This window comes from Anabrus simplex, chromosome 8 (genome assembly GCF_040414725.1).
Source record: "Anabrus simplex isolate iqAnaSimp1 chromosome 8, ASM4041472v1, whole genome shotgun sequence".
Taxonomy (NCBI): Eukaryota; Metazoa; Arthropoda; class Insecta; order Orthoptera; family Tettigoniidae; genus Anabrus; species Anabrus simplex.
The window spans coordinates 11,989,994-12,008,271 of record NC_090272.1 but is presented as its reverse complement, the minus strand read 5'-3'; the positions used below and the strand labels follow the sequence as shown (position 1 = coordinate 12,008,271).

General features: G+C 39.7%; 1 protein-coding gene across 14 annotated transcripts in view; it reads right to left on the bottom strand.

Moving 5' to 3' along the window:
- LOC136879195 (modifier of mdg4) overlaps window positions 1-18,278 on the bottom strand; it is a 617,535-nt gene that overhangs the window by 286,428 nt on the left and 312,829 nt on the right. For 2 of the 14 annotated variants that reach the window (XM_067152975.2, XM_067152974.2), the window contains exon 7: window positions 5,959-6,263. The exons of 11 other annotated variants lie outside the window; for them this stretch is intronic. In XM_067152975.2, coding sequence (XP_067009076.2) covers window positions 5,968-6,263 — 296 coding nt within the window. In that variant the 3' untranslated portion in view covers window positions 5,959-5,967. Of the gene's footprint in view, window positions 1-5,828; window positions 6,264-18,278 lie in introns of those variants that run through there. One more of the 14 variants, XM_067152973.2, reaches the window with a different exon arrangement.

Sequence of the window (18,278 nt, the reverse complement as noted above, 5' to 3'; positions counted from 1 at the left end):
TCATGCTTTTGTAAGTGTCCGATCATCCCAAAAGTATTTCTGCCGATGTATTTTACTTCTTTTGAATAAGCAACACAGCGGGCTGTGCATGTGACATCTCTTCAAAGTAACAGACATCCACGACTTACGTTGCGTTTCGGACATCGTCTTCAAGTTTTCGCGTACAACTAGACACAATTTCACATTGCACCGTCATATATCGAAGTACCTAATTATGAAGCAAATACTCTATAACATTGTAAGGAATTATTTCCTTCGTCACCAAAATATCGGGAAACACAATCAGTGGTCATATGTTATTGAATGTGGGGTCTGATACCGATGTACACCTACCTGTCGAAAGAATTGGAGCAAACTGAAGCATTTTAATTACACATTCCACTCATGCGTAATGGTGGTTGCATATGTAGCAAGGCGCATCTTGCCTCGTCTCGAGTTCGAATAATGCACGCCTCTGGTATCCAGGTACGTGTACCTACCAGTGCATACAATGCCAGAATGCGTTTCCTTTATAATTGTTATACTCCGTCAAAATAGACCTCGGTAGAAATGAACGCCTTACTCGCTTGTTGACATGTATTTACGAAATTGAGAAGGCCCGTGGTTGGCTATTCGCATACTCGGCACAAACAACACAGCTTCGACTACCTGTAAGCCTACGACACGCTGCTCGCCGCACAATGCGGGGACAACGCTCTCGAGATCTCTCGAAATTTCTCGCGAGAAATAGTGCCTGCGCTAGTGTCGAGAAATCCCGAGAAATCTCGAGACCTCGTCTCAGACTGCCCATCACTACAAAAGGTACAAATTCCTACTACGTGAGCACAATTAAAATATGATATGAACGGCAAATATATTAAAGATGCCGAATCAAAATATAATAGTGACCAGGTGGTAAAATAAACCTCATTACACGGTTTACATGCATAATTCAGTTGCTTACACTGTATTCGCATTCCTTGAAAGTGAGTAATGTCTATGCCCTGCAACAGCAACAAAACTTCATTTTTATTTGAAAATAATATTTGATAATGATAACCAGATCCCATTCTTATTGTGGGTTCAGGTTGACTCCGTTCACATTACTATTTACGGTGATCCTGCAATATTTGAGTGTTTGGAGCAAAGTTGTTGTTGTTTTGGTCATCAGTCCACGGACTGGTTTGATGCAGCCCTCCATCCCAGCCTGTACTGTGCTAAACTTTTTCATTTCTATGTAACAACTACAACTGTTTATCATATTCAAACTTAAGCCTACCACTGCCGCTACACTCCCCTCAAAAACCAACCAAACAAGTCCCATCGTTCCATCTCTTCTTCTGGTCAAATGTTGCCACATCATTCACCGATTTGATTCAGTACCTCTTCATTCATAATTCAATCTATCCATCTGTAATGGTCACTCACCCATGAATGCCTTCTTCTCTTGCTGTAAGCTTTATTCTCCTGATCGGCGGCTGGCATTGTCCATCTCCATTACACGCCTAGTGATAAATCCTACTTCTGCGGGCATGACTGCACCGTACGGAGGTGTTTCACAGTGAAAAGGAGTTAAAATTCAACTAGCTACGAAACGTGCTATGGCTCATTCCACGTTAAAAAAGCAGTATTGCTCTTATGGACCTACATGGAGTGAACACACCCCATCTGAGACACCCTTCCTCGTGATTAAGGAATATTATACTGTACTTTGTAATTTATTATATGAAAGACAGATAAAAAGGATGACGGATTTTTGCCCGTGAGTTATTAGAATAACTACATAACATTTTCTTCTTCATAAATATATTCGAAGGAAGGAAGTACAATGGCAGAAACAGCCATACTTCATTGCCATTTTTCTGTGTTGCTCCGGTACAAGCACCGTAAAGTCCCCCACTCTGCGAACCGCCGTCAGCTCACTTCTGTAGTGAAATCATCTAGAGTATTTTTTTTTCTTGCGTGTGTGTATTTAGGCTTTAAATCAGTGCGTAATTGTTTTGTGTTGAGTGGGAGTAGGTTGTACATTGCATAGTATATGTGTGCGTTCTATTATTTTCGTACTGTACGGAAGGGTTTACTGAAGATTTTGGTGTTGTATGCAGCGATACGTCATGCCGTAACTTGTACTGATAAAAAAAAATGCCGTGTGTTTTATTTGTGCTTGGTTTTGTTATTTGGCTGTTCTTTTTTAAATTTACCACTTTTTTTACGACATTTAATTTTTAGTATTGTTTTTGTGAGCGGTACGACAGCACAGTAGTGCCCCACATTGCCTGGGGAAATTTATTAAATGCAATTAAATGCATCCCTCATCCCTCGAGTCCATAAAGAATAGTTTTCTATTTTCTTCCCCAATTTGCCTTACACTTCAATGCTGAGATTTTTTATGTGCCGTAGTTTACCTCTGATTCTGTACAAACCTAAAATAGCCCTTCTAAACCCCCTGTTCCCCTTTAGTTCATAAAAATAATTTGCAGCTTAGTTTCTTCCATATTTTATCTTGAACTTAAATGCTTAATTTCACAAATGTATGTGCCGCCGTGATGGTGTGGAAAAGAGCCGTTCGATATGGCAACCCTGTTGTTATAAGAGCAATACTGTTTTTTAAAAAAAAACATGGAATGCATTATAGCTACCTCACTCGCCTGCTAGCTGTTCACCTCCTTGCGTCACCTGACTTTGAAATCACTAGCCTCATTGGACAATATCACCTTTCTCAGGAATCTTCTGGTATATTCTGACCACCCCTCCATCATCATCTGTATAAATAACTTCAAAGTGACAGAAGTAGAATTCAAAAAAGCACAGTCATTGTCTACATGTGTGGATGCCATCATAGTGGCATCATTCTTGAAAAATAGTGATGGCATCTTTTATATACATGCAATATACTGTAACTCATAGTACAAGGATAACAAGGAACATGAACAGAAATCACTCAAATCACCTTAGCAATTCATTTCTAGATTGGTTCCCTTATTAGAAAATGCATTAATTCGGGCTTTCACCATTACTAAAGTAACAAGTCGGACTTCAGCAGCCAGCATTATAGTTCTATAACCTATCATTCTTGAAAAATATACAGTAGACTGATTAAATATCTTCAGTTCATTTAGCTGTTGTTTTTTTTCTCACGCTGAGTGTATCAAGCAAGAACAGCATTGCGGTGAAATTTTAGTCACTCAATATAGAAACGTCCTTGGGTGCTGTGATTTTTACCCATTGGTTTATTTATTTGGCATGTATAATCTAAAACTTCGGCTAAGTCTGGACAATATTTTATATACCAACATCACTATTATTTGTAGTAATGTATTTTAACTGAGTGTGCAATCATGTCATTTATTTATTTATTTACACTCTCTGCAAATAACTGCAGCCCTTGTGGGTGGGGTTAACTTCCAATAAGTAACCACGGGAACCTGACTTCTACAGAGCGCGTCCCCATGTGGCAAATGGGGGTTCCCTACAGTACGTAGGGATGGTTGAAATACTCAATACAACCCGCGAACCAACAGGTAGCTCAATTCCTGGGGGCTTTAAAATACTGGGACACCCTCTCTCCAGGGGTCATAAATATGGAGGGCCATTGCCCTGGGTTATGGGTAAAGACCTCAACGGCATCTACGGCGGAGAAGATGGACTTCGGTACGGTGGAGATGGTGGAAGGGGCAAACCCATAGCGTCTGTACTCCAGAGGAGCAGCTACAAAAGGCGTCTGACTCCATGTTAGGGGTGGTCTAATTTGAACCTGGCCTTAGGGAGTGGTGAACCCATCGTACAAACAGCTTAAAAAATGAGTGCCAGTGAATCGAGGCCGCGGAAAATGCAAAAGCGTCACCCTGAAGTGACGCGCAGTTCCCGGTGTTCTGGGGAAACTGTGAGAAGTGGGCTACCAGACATCACAAGAATCGGTATCATCAATGTCATGACTTTGAATGGCAAAGTAGAAGAATTGATAGAGTCTATGGAGAAGAAAGACATAGAAATGATGGAAATGAGTGAGACAAAATGGAAGGGGATAGGTCAAAAAGAATTCAAGAAAGACCGAAACCGGTACTAGTATTGATCGGTGGAACATTTTTCTTGTCTATTACACTGAATCCAATCAATATGGAATATGAAACTTATAAATAATAATAACCAGGAAGCTGGAAACGGGAAATGAAGATTATGATTATTTACACTGTTTACGCCCACATTGGAGCACCAAAAAAACCTTATACAACAAAGTCTTCAATCAATAAGTTCAGCTTTTAACACTTGAGAACATTTTCTTTTCCCAAACCTCCTTCATTCTGGAGATTTTACAGCCCATTCTTCCGCAGATAAAACATATTGCTTACGCTGCAATATTTTAGTGATAGTTTTGTGTACTTGTTATTTAGAATCCGTTTCTCTTCTCCATTTTCAATTTGAAGTTTAGTGATTTTCAATTCATCTAAATCCATTTGTATTTCCTTAAACCATGTGTTTTTTGTTTAACTATTCCAAAAGAAATAAAAAAAAGTTGTTTCAGGAGTCTAGTATTTGGTAAGCGGTATATGTGTCCAAAGAATGCAATCTTCCGTTTTTGCATCGTGTCAATGATCGATTCACATTCCTTGTAAAGTACAGAATTTGGCAAAAGTCTCCACTGGCCATGAATCTGGTGTTTTTTTATTAATAATTGTCTGAAAAATTCTTCTGTCAACTTTCTACAGTTTGTCTTTTGTTGATTGGGTATTCAGTTTAAATAATATTTCACTTTCTGGCTTAACAACGTCAAGGAAAAGATGAAGGGCAAGCAAGTAAAGTCTATACTCTTTGCTGATAACATTGTAGTTTGGGGAGATAGTGAAGAGAAAGTACAGACACAATTTGATTTATGGAATGAGAAGATAAGAAATTTTGTGCACGGAGCTGTCTCAAAATTTCAGAAGGTTTGGTGCCCTCTTTTGCGAGAAATTTGATGATGATGCATTGCGCAACAGACGTGTGCACCTCTTGCTCAATCATGGCGTACTGAAATAGCCCAGCTCTACACCGTCATTTACGCACGCGTACCCCTTCTCCAGATACCCCCTCCTACATCGTGGCAAAGCCCCGCGTCAGAATTATTACTAACAGGAGCGGTACATTCAAATTCCCGTTTATATTTGATCCACCTTTGTAGGAATTTATGATCCACGACATTGCTGACGTCAAAAAAAAAGGGGGGAAAAAACTACCTCAACAACACTCAACCTAACCTGCCATGCTTTCTTCGGTCTCAGCAAAGTCTTTCCACACCACTGTAACCCCGTAAACATTTTTCTCAGTTTGAAGTACATGTCCAAACACTGCTCATAATGTTCAGGAACCACAACACAATAGTACTCAGCACACTACTTGAGAAATGCAAGGCAAACAGAAAGTTACTTGGGAAGCATCCTCAACAGAAACTGCTGAGACTTTGTATTTGTGCAGTATTTTCAAAGTTCAGTTTTGTGTTTTTAATTTTTTAAACAAGCCTTTTACAAGATTGCTATTTCTCCCTGTGAAGCACTTTTGCTTTTTCCTAGTAATTTTCTTCAATTCATGGACAATCTATAGCATAACTGCCTGTATTCGGTCCCAAATATTAAAAATATACATAATTTAATCTCCCATAAGCAACTGCAATTAATAACAAAACATCCCAAGATGTGACCGAATAATCTATTTATACAGAGCTGAAAGAGCAGTGTGCAGACTTTCAGAAAAGTCGAGATAATAAAATGATTACTGTTATTTTCAGAAGTTATGGTAACACTGGTACACTTACATACATATAAATACAATGTGTATTTTTCAGTGCTAAGCCATTTGCAAGCAATAGTATAAAAACCCTGAGACTATTTTAATATCTCTCAATTTGGACAGAGGGAGTTAATAGGTTTTCAAAAGTAAATTTATTCTTCCAGTTTAAGCCCACAATAATAAGTTTAATAGAATATAATCTCTCTGTATTCTTACATCCTCTTACTAGTCTGTTCTCATGTTCCAAGGATGATTAACAGGCTGAAAGAAACTCATGGAACTTAATGAATGATCCAAGGAAGAATCGTAAGGAGGGTGCTGGGTCCGACCATGGCTATGTTCTTCAGTTAAGTGCAAGACCCTGTCTCCCTCAGTATAAAGCCAAGCTCGGCATCCAATGGTCCTATGTCCTATGCAGCGCCAACATTTCTTCTTCCCTGTGTCGCGATGCAAGTAAAATCTGAAGCCATCGTGGACGAGGTGCACCTTCCCCCTTCTGCTCCACGTGAAGTGAAATGAACCTACAAAAACAGTGTTCTGTCAGGACTGAGAACTCTTAGCTTGTTAATGATGTTAATACTACAGGGGATTGTTAATATGGTAATTACATGCTTTCACGGCTCAGAATACTAGATACGTTAGTCTCTCGGTTTTATAATGTGTTGAACAAGACAAACACTTTCTCAGAAGTAAATAGTCCAACATTTGACTGTCGTTGTTTACTTCTGAGGAAGTGGAGCAAGGTCATCGGCAGCTTGTCTCGTTTTAGATGGCTCAATCTCACTTCACATTATATAAACCCAAGAGAATATCATGTTTATACAGGGTAAGTCAGCAAATAACTTGTAAACCACTAAAGTTATCAAAAACCTCTTTTCACTTTTGGTAACATTACCATGTGACTCGTGATTGAACTTTTAATATTTTTCCATAGTTTCCGTATCTGCCGAGATATGAGTAATTTGTTCACCAGCAGTGGACCACCCTATTCGAAACAACCACTAACCAGAAGGACAAAGCACGCGCTGCTAATGAATCCTGAGCTTGTGAACATACAGAGATCCTTCACCCTAGTCTGACATAAACACAGCATGATATTATTTGATGACACTTTATATACAAAGTTACTGCCATATTTACAAATTAAGACATCAGTTCTTTACAAGACAGTTGACTAGAATTTGGCAATGTTGATGGGATCAGCACAGCCAAATGACAGTTCACTACATGTGTATCAAATCTTTGGATGTTTTGTGGGGTGTAGTTCCTCCACCCCCACATTCGCATAAGGGGCCTTCATGAAGCCCCATTTGTTTAGGTTGTCCTTCATCCTTCAATTGTCGTCTCGCGGTCTTTTCAAAGACACAGCAATGCGCAGTAATATATTTCATATTTAAAATGTGCAATTTAACCAAAATTAAACTGAAGTTGTAATAATAATAATAAAACATGGATTATAAGAAACGGCTTAGAAGCTGTCGGATATGTTCTTTACCTGTGCTATGTGTTGCACTGAAATAGACAGACCTGGTAATGACCTGGAGCTGCCAATAATGGGGTTCAAACTCACTGCAAAACTAACAACTATGTGACCCAAACTGAATAGCCAACTCATTCAGTTTTTCTTTACTGTTTTCTACAATGATATTAAAGATATTAAACAGTGTTACAGTGTTATTACAACGAATACTTCGGTGTCAGAAGACGTTAACAGACTCGGGATTCATACATATGTGGTTAGTGATCCATTCAATAAGGGCAGCATTCAATTGATGAATGAAGCACATTCTTGCGAAGCTCTTGTTGGATTTTGAAAATAATCACAACTTTCATGGTTCACCATTCATGGCTTTAATTGTCGAGTGTAGTTGTACTTGTAGACATGGGCTTTACATTTCGCAGTGAACTTTGCTCCGCATCTTCAGAAGAAGAGGAAGACAATCTCCAATAATGAAGGTTTGGATTTAAGACCCTTGTTCTACAGAAAGTGGTACTCTCATTCGTCACTAGATGGCTCATTGTACACAGGCCTTCCAAGTGGAAGCTGATGAAACTGTCTAAGCTCCGATTAAGATGTATCTTGTTACACTGCGATGATAGTCGCTGACAATTATGACTGTCTTCCTCAGATGTTACTGGTGAGCCTGTGAGTTCTTAGGTGACTGTGGACGCCAATCCCCAAGCCGCAAATTCTTCCACGGTGGTGGCACAAACATCGCCAGCATTGAGATCCATTTGTTGAGGGTTATTTATCCTGAGGAACACACGCTCTTTCCGAGCAATTCTCTTCTCAGTTTCAAATCTCCGGAGTTGTTCGAAGTTCTTAGACCTTCGTGGATTAGACGACGCCATACCAGTTGGTTAACTGCTTTTGTTTCCCAGTTAGTGGCGTTGATATTGCAATTCTTCATGTCTGACTTTAGTACGTCCCTAAATCTTTTTTGTTGTTTACCCTGGTGTCGACGGCCACCCTTCAGTTGAGCATGCATAATTTCCTTTGGAAGGCAAAATTCAGGCATACGAACAGTACGACCTGTCCAACGAAGTTGATGTTTCATGATCATAGCCTCAATGCTGTTGGTACAGGCTTCTTCCAAGATACTGATGCTAGTTCGGTGATCTTGCCATTTAACCGTAATGATCCTCCTCAGACAGCGATGATATTTCTCCAGGCACTTTATGTACCTCCTGTAAGTGGTATGTGCACTACGAAGTAACAGCGAGGTCATCAGACAAATCAGGGAAGAATGTGGTAGAAGAAATAAACAGAAATAAAAATAATAAAGTACAATAAAGTGCAATGAAGGACTATGTAGTACAGCTATCTCATCAGAAGTTGACACTGAGTTTGATTATCAGCTCTTTGATAAACATTACCACAAGTGAAAACAGATTTTTCATATCGTTAATGGTTTACAGGTTATCTGATATGGCTTACCCTGCATATTCTTATTTTAGTTTCAGTATAGTATTTTGGGAAAAAAGGAATATTAAGCATTGAAGGAATCCTTAAGCAAAATAACTAAATTATAGTATTTACTCCATAGAAAGTACTTCATAAGTGTAACAGGAACATTCACTTGCTTATCACAGCAGAAACCGAATAGATGAATTTTATGGCCCCCAGTGAGATTCCATTATTCTTCTAGGTAGGCAATCATCCTCTGTGCATCTCACGTGATTCCACCAGCAAAGGAATCATTCTTGTTACAAGCATGTCTGTTTACTTCCAGATTATGAGCAAGATATCCATAATCAACTGAATATTTCTCCAGTCCCGGTACTACAGGACTCAGCTGCACCACCTCCAATTTATTGCCTGCGTAGTGCAGAATGGCCTGGTGGCTGACTACTTGTTTGTGCTGTCTCCAACATCCTTGCAACTAGTACACCCACCTTAACCTGCACCAAGCTAGCAACAGCCATACTAAAACATTTTTCTATTTCCAGTAACATGTGTTATTAAAAATTGAATATTCATTGGAAATGGCTCACAGTGAACACTCGACAGTCGTGCCAGACTTTTCGACACAACATATACGACCTAGGCTGTGGTAGACAAAATACTTGAAATGATCCCCCAATTCCAGTTTCGTATTCCCTACGTCACGTTCAATTGTCTTACTAGATTTCTTCTCATCAGCTTCATTTACCGTTTCTAGCTTCCCGGGTCGGGTTATGTTTCCATCTTCTGTGATCACCAAAGACGGGAATTTGCCTATTTTATTCCTGTGCTCAGAAACGTAGGCTTTTGAGATATAAATCCGTTTCAGGTTCCTTTAAGCTAGATTTAGTTGGTTTTATTGTGTCTATACATGCCTATTTCAGGGGTTTGTGCCTATTTGGAGTATAATTGCCTATTCGATGCCTATTTGATGCTTTTTTAAACCATTTTAAAGAAGCCGGTTTTCTTCCAGTGTATTATATTGTAACTGATGTGCTCGACAGTATTATCTTCTCATTTCTCAAGATCTGTTTACCCCAGGAACAAAAATGGGAATTCTTGGAAGTCACCAGAAATAGTTCTTGAGAAATTTCCATCAGGAGAAACAAGGAGCAATTTGACCTCGAAGCCTTCAACCCCTCCAACATTCTAAGACACATGTGAGAACCAATCAACGTCGAACCCTTATACCTCCTTCTCGATGTGAACTGTTGTACGCGTGCGCTTTATCTTCAGAACGTGACGTAAAAAATGTAATTGCGAAGAAAAATCGTCGAAGTCCTACTGGCTAAAGCGGTGGATCACAGGGGATCCCAATTTCACTACGGATGGAAAGGTAGTCTTTTGCCAAATTTGGTAAGTTTGTTTGTTCCTTATATATTTTTTTTTTTAAACTGAACTACGATCGCATTTCATTGTAGCATTTATAGGCCTACTAATTTACGTATTGTTTGTTGCAATGCTATATTAGTCGTGAATTTTCAATAATTTGTATTACTAAAATGTAAATAGTCATTTTATTACTGAACGAGGAGTTAGAACGCCGATGGTCTCTTGTCACAGAGTGGATTAAAATTAAACATTGGTAACTCTGATTCAATTCCCGCGAAAATAGAGATTTACAACTGAAATATTTTATTTCTGTCTGTCTTTCTTTCTTTCTTTCTTAATCTGTTTAACCTCCAGGGTAGGTTTTTTCCTCGGACTCAGCGAAGGATCCCACCTCTACCGTGTCAAGGGCAGCGTCCTGGAGCGTGAGACTTTGGGTCGGGGAATACAACCGGGGAGGAGGACTAGTACCTTTCCCAGACAGTCTCGCCTTCTATGCTGAACAGGGACCTTGTGAAGGCATGGGAAGATTGGAAGGGACAGGCAAATAAGAGGGAAGGAAGTGGCCACGTCTTTAAGTTAGGTACCATTTCGGCATTTCCATGAGGAGAAGTGGGAAACCACAGAAAAGCACTTCGAGGATGTCTGAGGTGGGAATTTTATTTTTTGCTAGCGGCTTTACGTCGCACCGACACAGATAGGTCTTATGGCGACGATGGGATAGGAAAGGTCTAGGAGTTGGAAGGAAGTGGTAGTGTCCTTAATTAATGCACAGCCCTAGCATTTGCCTGGTGTGAAAATGGAAAACCACAGAAAACCATCTTCATGGCTGCCGACAGTGGGATTCCAGCCCACTATCTCCCGGATGCAAGCTTACAGCTGTGCGCTCCTAACCACACGGCCAACTCGCCCAGTGATGTGGGAATCGAACCCACCTCTACTCAGTTGACCTCCCAAGGCTTAGTGCACCCCGTTCCAGCCCTCGTACCACGTTTCAAGTTTCGTGGCAGAACCGGGAATCGAACCCGAGCCTACGTTGGTGGCGCCTAATCACGCTAACCACTACACCACAGAAGCGGACTACAACTGAATTGTAATTTTTAAAAATCGTGAGCAACTTTCACCAGCGCTATGTGTAGGCTCTAGTGAACTCTATTACGCTTCCGCTAAGCTTTCGCGAAACATAGGGTGAAGATCGAATGTGGTGCAGCTAGGACGATATCACAGAGGTTAGACGTACAAGATGGCATGGCTTGGACGATGTCACAGCGTGTTTAACAAGGCTACAAAGACTATCTTTACAAGACCAGGCCAGTGGAAAGACCGCTGGTCTGGATTGGTGAGGTCCGGTTTGTACCCGTTGTGCTGAGGGGGCAGAGACAATCAAAGAGAGTCTGGCGTGCGTAAGCTCTAGCATCCCATCTAGAGTTCTGCTAAATTGTGATAAAAAGTAAGTTTATGGGCGCATGCCACGACAATTTCAAATCACGCGGTTTTCTAATTTTCTACGAGGGTGGCAGTCTTGTCGGCACACATGATGCAGGATCTATTGCAGGCAACAGAAAATAGTCTTCATGACAGCTGACCCGGGTGACCAAAGTAGGCGAATAGCAACATATAAAATGTTCACAAATCTGAGATTTATAGTGCCTCCGTTTTCATTTTTCTATATAAGTAAGAATACTGCTAGAGGCAGCTTGGTGAGTTTCTGGCAAGCATGTAGGAAGGATCTCTCCTCTACGCTACTCAGGTATCGTATCGCGTCATTTTCATGGGTTTTTTTTTTCACCCGGTAAATTCAACAGAAAACTGCCAGATTATAACTGAACATTTTGAGGACATATTTCCATGTAAATTACGAATTCTCTTGTTCCTATTTTAAAGTTTTCACCTCTAATAGTATTTCTCTTTTTTTAATGAAACAAATGCATGTTTATACTGTCCGACTCGTTGGATGAATGGTCAGCGTACTGGCCTCAGGTTCACGGTCGGGTCGGGGATTTTAACCTTAATTGGTTAATTCTAGTGGCTCCGGGGCTGGGTGTGTGTGGCATATTCAACATTAGAAATCATCCTAGGACGGGCCCTCATCTCCACAGACATGCCGTCTGCGATAAAAAGACCTGCACCAGGCCTCTCCGGAGGCCATAAGCCATTATTATGTTTATACTAAACAGTATTGCCAATTAGCCCAGCTTTAGGAATATAAGAACATTGTAATATAAGTCAATTTTATTATTTTTCCGATCAAATGTGAAAAAATACCATATAGATCAACATAGAAATATTGCGATGCATTTGACACGAGTACAGAAAGCGTTGTCATCGCAGCTTTTCTACCAGTCCACTGTGAACAGCGACCAACAACAATTTTCTATAGACCTGTGCACTGCAATGATGGGAGCTAATATTCCCCTTGCATAAACTGGAACATCTTCAGACTTCGACAAGCTGCCGGGAGCAATCACCGAGTAGGAGACGAGTGGCTTTCCCCCGGTGGACTTATTTAGGGTAGTGGAAGAAGTCAGGAGAAATATTGACCGAACCTCTGAGAAGGTAGCCGCTGTCAGTAAAAAGTTCCATAAGAGTCCTGCAGCAGAATCTATGATGGAAAACTACGGTAAAAGTAGCCAGGATGCTACGAGGTGAGGTAGATGAAGCAGCTGAACTAAAACCAGATGAAGTGGCTTCATTGAAATTTTGTCCAATCACTTCCTGTGATGTTAAGAGATTTCTCTCATTACAAAACATTCTGCCCGACAGGAGAACAAGATTGTTGCCCGAAAACATTGAAACGTTGCCTGTTGTAAATTCATTTTATAGTAATTGAGCGTGTTATTCAATTTCAATTGTAAGTATTTTTTCATACCTATTATGTTGCCTATTTTACACGTTAGTGCTTATTTACATGCCTATTTTGGCTAATTTAAGAGCCTATATGCCTGCCTATTTTAACTGTTTTTAGTGCCTATAATTCTCGTCTCTAGTGATCACGCTTCCGAAGTACTTGAAACTTTTAACCACTTCCAGAATTTTATCATTCAGTTTTATCTTTCCTCTGCCTTCCTTCCTTCCCCTTGTCATCACATCTGTTTTACTTTTCTCTATGCTTACTTTCATCCCAAATGTTTCTATCTGTTGAGTCCATACATATACTTGTTTTTGCACTTCCGTTGCATCCTCACGCCATATCACTATATCATCTGCAAACAACATGGCTTTTGTTGCCTGTCTTCCCAATGTCTGTTTCATGTTTAATGAATTTCATCTGTGACTATGTTGGTACACTTCCCTGTTGGAGACCAGTTTCAATTTTAAACCATTTTGTTTTTCCTATACTAGTCTTACACTACTAACACAACTTTTGTACATAGCTTTTATCAACTGCACTTCCACTCTGCTTGATGCTTGTTGTCGAAGGTCATCGGCCCCTTCCACTCTGTTAACTTGTTTTTTTCCCTTAATGTGTCCCATACCAACTGTCTGGGTACACTGTCATAATTTTAATGTTCGAAATGCTCATTTTCATACCACAGCCACTGCACTGCGTTTCAAGCTCTTTAGATTGTAATCTTATTTCTCACATTCAGTTTGATGTGTTCCAATGTTGATGCTCGTCCTCATGAATGTATAAGGATCAATGAGAAGAGGGCCTATTCGTTCTCCCTTGTCTCCTCTTTCTATTGCTTCCCCTTCTTACCCTGACCTGTACTTGCATTCATCTAATATGTTCCTTTTCATGTTCGTATCTTCCTATACATGACTTGATTCATATATTTTTCCAGCCCTGGTACTGTCAGATACTTCACATTTGCAGGACTCCAGGGGGAGGGGTGCCTGAAAAGAGCTGCACGACCTCAGGACGTGGATTCAGTAACAACTTTTAAAAAATCAAAAAGTAACCTTCTTTTATGTAAAGCAACCCAAAATTAACACACTGAATCTTCCTTTTACAAAATGGCATTCACACCATCTCTTGTAGCCAATCAATCTACACACTTGTCCTTTACTTTTTATGTTTATCAGAAGTACTTTGTTACCATAATGCAATTATGAGAAAGTTACAATAATAACGAATACATGAAAATAACTGGACACAAATGTAGAATCAACCATTGAACTGCTATTTTTTCTGGAAAAGATCTATAATAAGACAAGACACATACACGCAAGAGTTTTAAAACTCCAATTCCTGAAGCACTGCCTGAGCAAGTTTTGCATCCACAGCTGTCTTTAACTTCAAAAAGTTAACCTCTGCTTGTCTTCCCACTTTGATCTTTTTAAGTTTCTCCAAATCTTTATAAAGTTCTTCAAAATTTAACTTATTCTTCTTATTTTCTAATTCGTTTTCTTGTTCCATTTTAGTACTTCTTCCTCTCTCCTTGGGTTCATCTGATGCCCCATTTATTTATTTTTTTCTTTTCTAGGGTGAGCTGATCTTTCTATTGTCAGTAGCTTTCTAGCAACTGTGATCAATTCCAGTTCGTTTTCACAGTTTTTTAAATCACCCTGCATTTAACATTTGTACTGACATAGTTGCTTTGTGATCCGACTGAGATAAACCTCTCTCCACATCGGCACTCCATGCGACACAGTCACAAGTACTTCTGCTGCTTTGGGATATTCAAGCTTCCCACAGGGGATAAATAGCTCAGCTACAGTCAAAGATAAGTAGCATTTTATATTTAATGTTTGTTTGTTCTTGGCCCGAGAAAAACGGGCCATCTTGAACTCCGGAGGAATGATTCCAGTCTCTAATATGTGACTGAAGAAGTTCTTGAGCCATATTTTCCCATGCTTCCCAAGATATCTTATAAATTTGGGGAAAATACCATCTGAACCTGTGGCCTTACTGATTTTTAGCATGTTGATGGCTGAATGAAATAGCAAGAGTAGTCATTTTGGAGGCTGTTGTCCAATTTCTTCATCTCTCTCAATGTGTTACTCCGTAGTGGGGTGTATTGGAATTTTGAATTTTGTCAGCTCTTGATTTGATATGTAGTGCCATTTCATTTGGTGTTATTCCTGGCTCTTCTTTGTGTATGTTTAAAGCAGCGATATGTACATAACCTCCTCGTGGTGTACCCTGGGCAACGGACTGCTTATACAGGGCAGCTGATGGTCGACACAAATAGGTGACCAAACTAGATCCTGGATCTCTCATGGTCAATCAAAGTTACATCAGAAGATGAAACCTACCAAAGGCACTTATCAGAGCCAACTGACAAGGAAGCTTGGAACCAGCGCTCACATTCTACAGATAAATAGAGAAGGCCTGTCAAAGGACAAATCTGCTTTGCGTTGCACAGGCACAGGTCTTATGGCGATGATGGGTTAGCAAAGGACTAGAAGTGGGAAGGAAGCGGACGCAGGACTAGGGGTGGTAGATCACCCCATAAAAAGAGGAAGAGAGACTAAAATGGCAGAAGAAGCTACCACAAAGAGTCAAAGTTGCCAAATGATCAATATGGTCAAATGTTTGGTGTTCACATTGAAAATTATGTTAAATAATATAAATATATATAGTAATCCCAACCAAAAAAAAGACCAGTGGAGACCAGAAAAAACTGAATGTGTAGGTACAAGTATACACACATTAAGTACCAAATGATAAAGAGTAGTAGCTATTTAATTCGATGTTGTAAGCCAAATTTCATTTGTTTATGGACCTTGACGCTACCTATGTCAAGAAATAAATTTTGTTACATTACTGTAAGAAGATGCCTTTGCTGGCAGGACCTAGTGTTTACAGTACACTATGTCTTCTGGTATAGGCTGGAGCAATTTTGTTACTTTCATAGATCTGTCTCTGTCTTATCCTTGGCTTTGACAATATAAAAGTGACTGAGGTATGAGCGATGCTAGTAACGCCAATCCTTATGCAGCCAGTCCCTGCTATGTATGGTGTGAACATATTGCTCATAGGGTCGGTTGGTGTGTGCATTTCAGTGGGCTTGGCAGACAGATATGTAATAGCAACTCTGGCTCGGCGAGGAAAGCAACGAGAAACTACCTCACTCCTCATTTCCCTAGCACACCTCTTCAATGATGCCTAGGCCATCTATGACAGCTGATGCAGAGCTGTCGAGGATCCCACCAGCGGCATCGCTGACGGACTGAACATACATACATACATACATACATACATACATACATACATACATACATACATACATACATACATACATACATACATACTGTAAGAAGACAGTAAAAGAGGGAAATGTAATTATTATTCCCAACTGATAGACAAATGCAGCCTCAAAGCTGCCAGTTCCTTACATTGTTTTTGGCCTGCTACATTAGTTTTCTTTAAAGGTTTATCCCAATAACCATCAATTCTTTCTTCGAAAGCTGCTCCCTGTCTCTATCTGCAATATCTTTCATTCGTCAACGAGCATATCCTTTTATATGGATAGGTAGCTCTCTGGCGACTGAAACTACATCTCGATAGTTTCGTCAGTTTTTGGGTTTGAACATCTCAGTGCTTTAATCAAATCACAATCTTTCATTGCAGTTTCAATCAAATATTTGCATCCGAAAACATGCTCTTTAACAGTGTTCATGAAAACCAAAAATTATTTTTGGACACAATGTGAAAGTTCATTTTTAATTTTCTGGGAAGTAACGATATCTGTCAAGTAACACATTTAGATCACAGTTACCAACAGATATAGACTTGCAAACATGTCGAGCCAGTTTTCCTTAACAGATCTTGTACTTGCGGCTATAGCATGTGAATTAAGGTTCATCTCATTGGAATATTTCGGTGAAGCGTGTAAAACGTTCTGCAGAAGATATAGTGAAGTACAATTGGGCTTTGATTGTTGAACAACCTAAAAGTTTAGTCATATTTTTGTAAGAAGTAGATTGCCTCACAGTCTGATTCTTTACTGATGGCAAGAATTTAAGAAATTATATTATCCTTCCCACAGTTCAAGCAATTTCTCAGCAGTGGGACAAAATGTAAGCCGCCTAGACGGAGAATGTTTCAAGAATTTCTTTTGAGGCGAGTTGAGATGTTTTTGAATCCTTTCATATTCCTCCAGCCTGGCTGGTCACAAGCAAGATGCATGTTCACCAAACGAATGATGTGAAAGGGACAGGTTCTGATATCAACTAATCCGTGAGAGCTCATTGAATGTCTACGGAACTTTCTTAACCACTTCTTGACCATCTGAGTTTGTAGCTCCCTCTGTGGATTAGTGGTAGAGTGTTTGCTTCCAAATCCCAAGATAGCAGGTTCAAACCCGGCAGGGGTAGTCAGATTTTTGAAGGGCGGGAAAAAAATCTTTGACACTCCATGTTTTACGATGTCGGCATGTACAAGATCTCTGGTGACACATTTGGTGTTTACCCGGTGAAATTCATTTAAAAACAGCCACAGACACCACCCAACAGAGATTCGGTTTACTGTGACATATAATAAGCCTAGGTCAAAACAGAATGACAAAACTTCATGAGCAAGCAGCCAGACAGCGTCAAAATGCTTGCACACAGATGCTGAGAGCATACGATTGTTATTATTATCATTATCATAACCATCATCATCATCATCATCATCATCATAAGTCTGTGAACAGGTAGGTTTGAATTACTGATTGCAGAATGAATTTTTCCATGAAGAGTTTGTGCATAATTTTTCTTGGTGAAGAATATATGTAAATGTCTTGAAGGTACTCTCTGACTCTGGCCAATGTCTCACCAATATCTGAAGCTCTTGTTTGCATTCAACATTCTTTGTTTCATCAAAACAGACTGAATACATATGAGATCATCTGTTGAAAATATTGTCAGTGCATCACTATTAAATTCACATCTTCAAGTTGCAACACACAGACTTTATAAACCAAATTAGTTCAGATACTGTTGACACATTCTTCGAACTCTATTATAGAGATTAATAACATGCATAGAAGAACTACAGCTTGACTCAGTATCTGCACTTTGGATTGTGTCAGAAGAATCACCGGGATACGCTCCGACTAAAACTATCTCGTTATACCCTAGAATATCAGGCGCTAATTTTGTATGTTAAGCATAGTGTCAGTGTTGAAAAGCAGCATGACACCCCTTGTATTGAAAATCTTTTTTCACACACACACAAAATTTGCAAAATACTTCAGTTCCACCGTGTCTTGATGCGCATGTTTGACAACAAATGACCATTTCATGTGATTTTTAAGCTGCCAACTGATTCTAAAATTCACATTTCCATTATTAAAACTTGTGTTCACAGATCAGCGACCAACCATTCCAACAT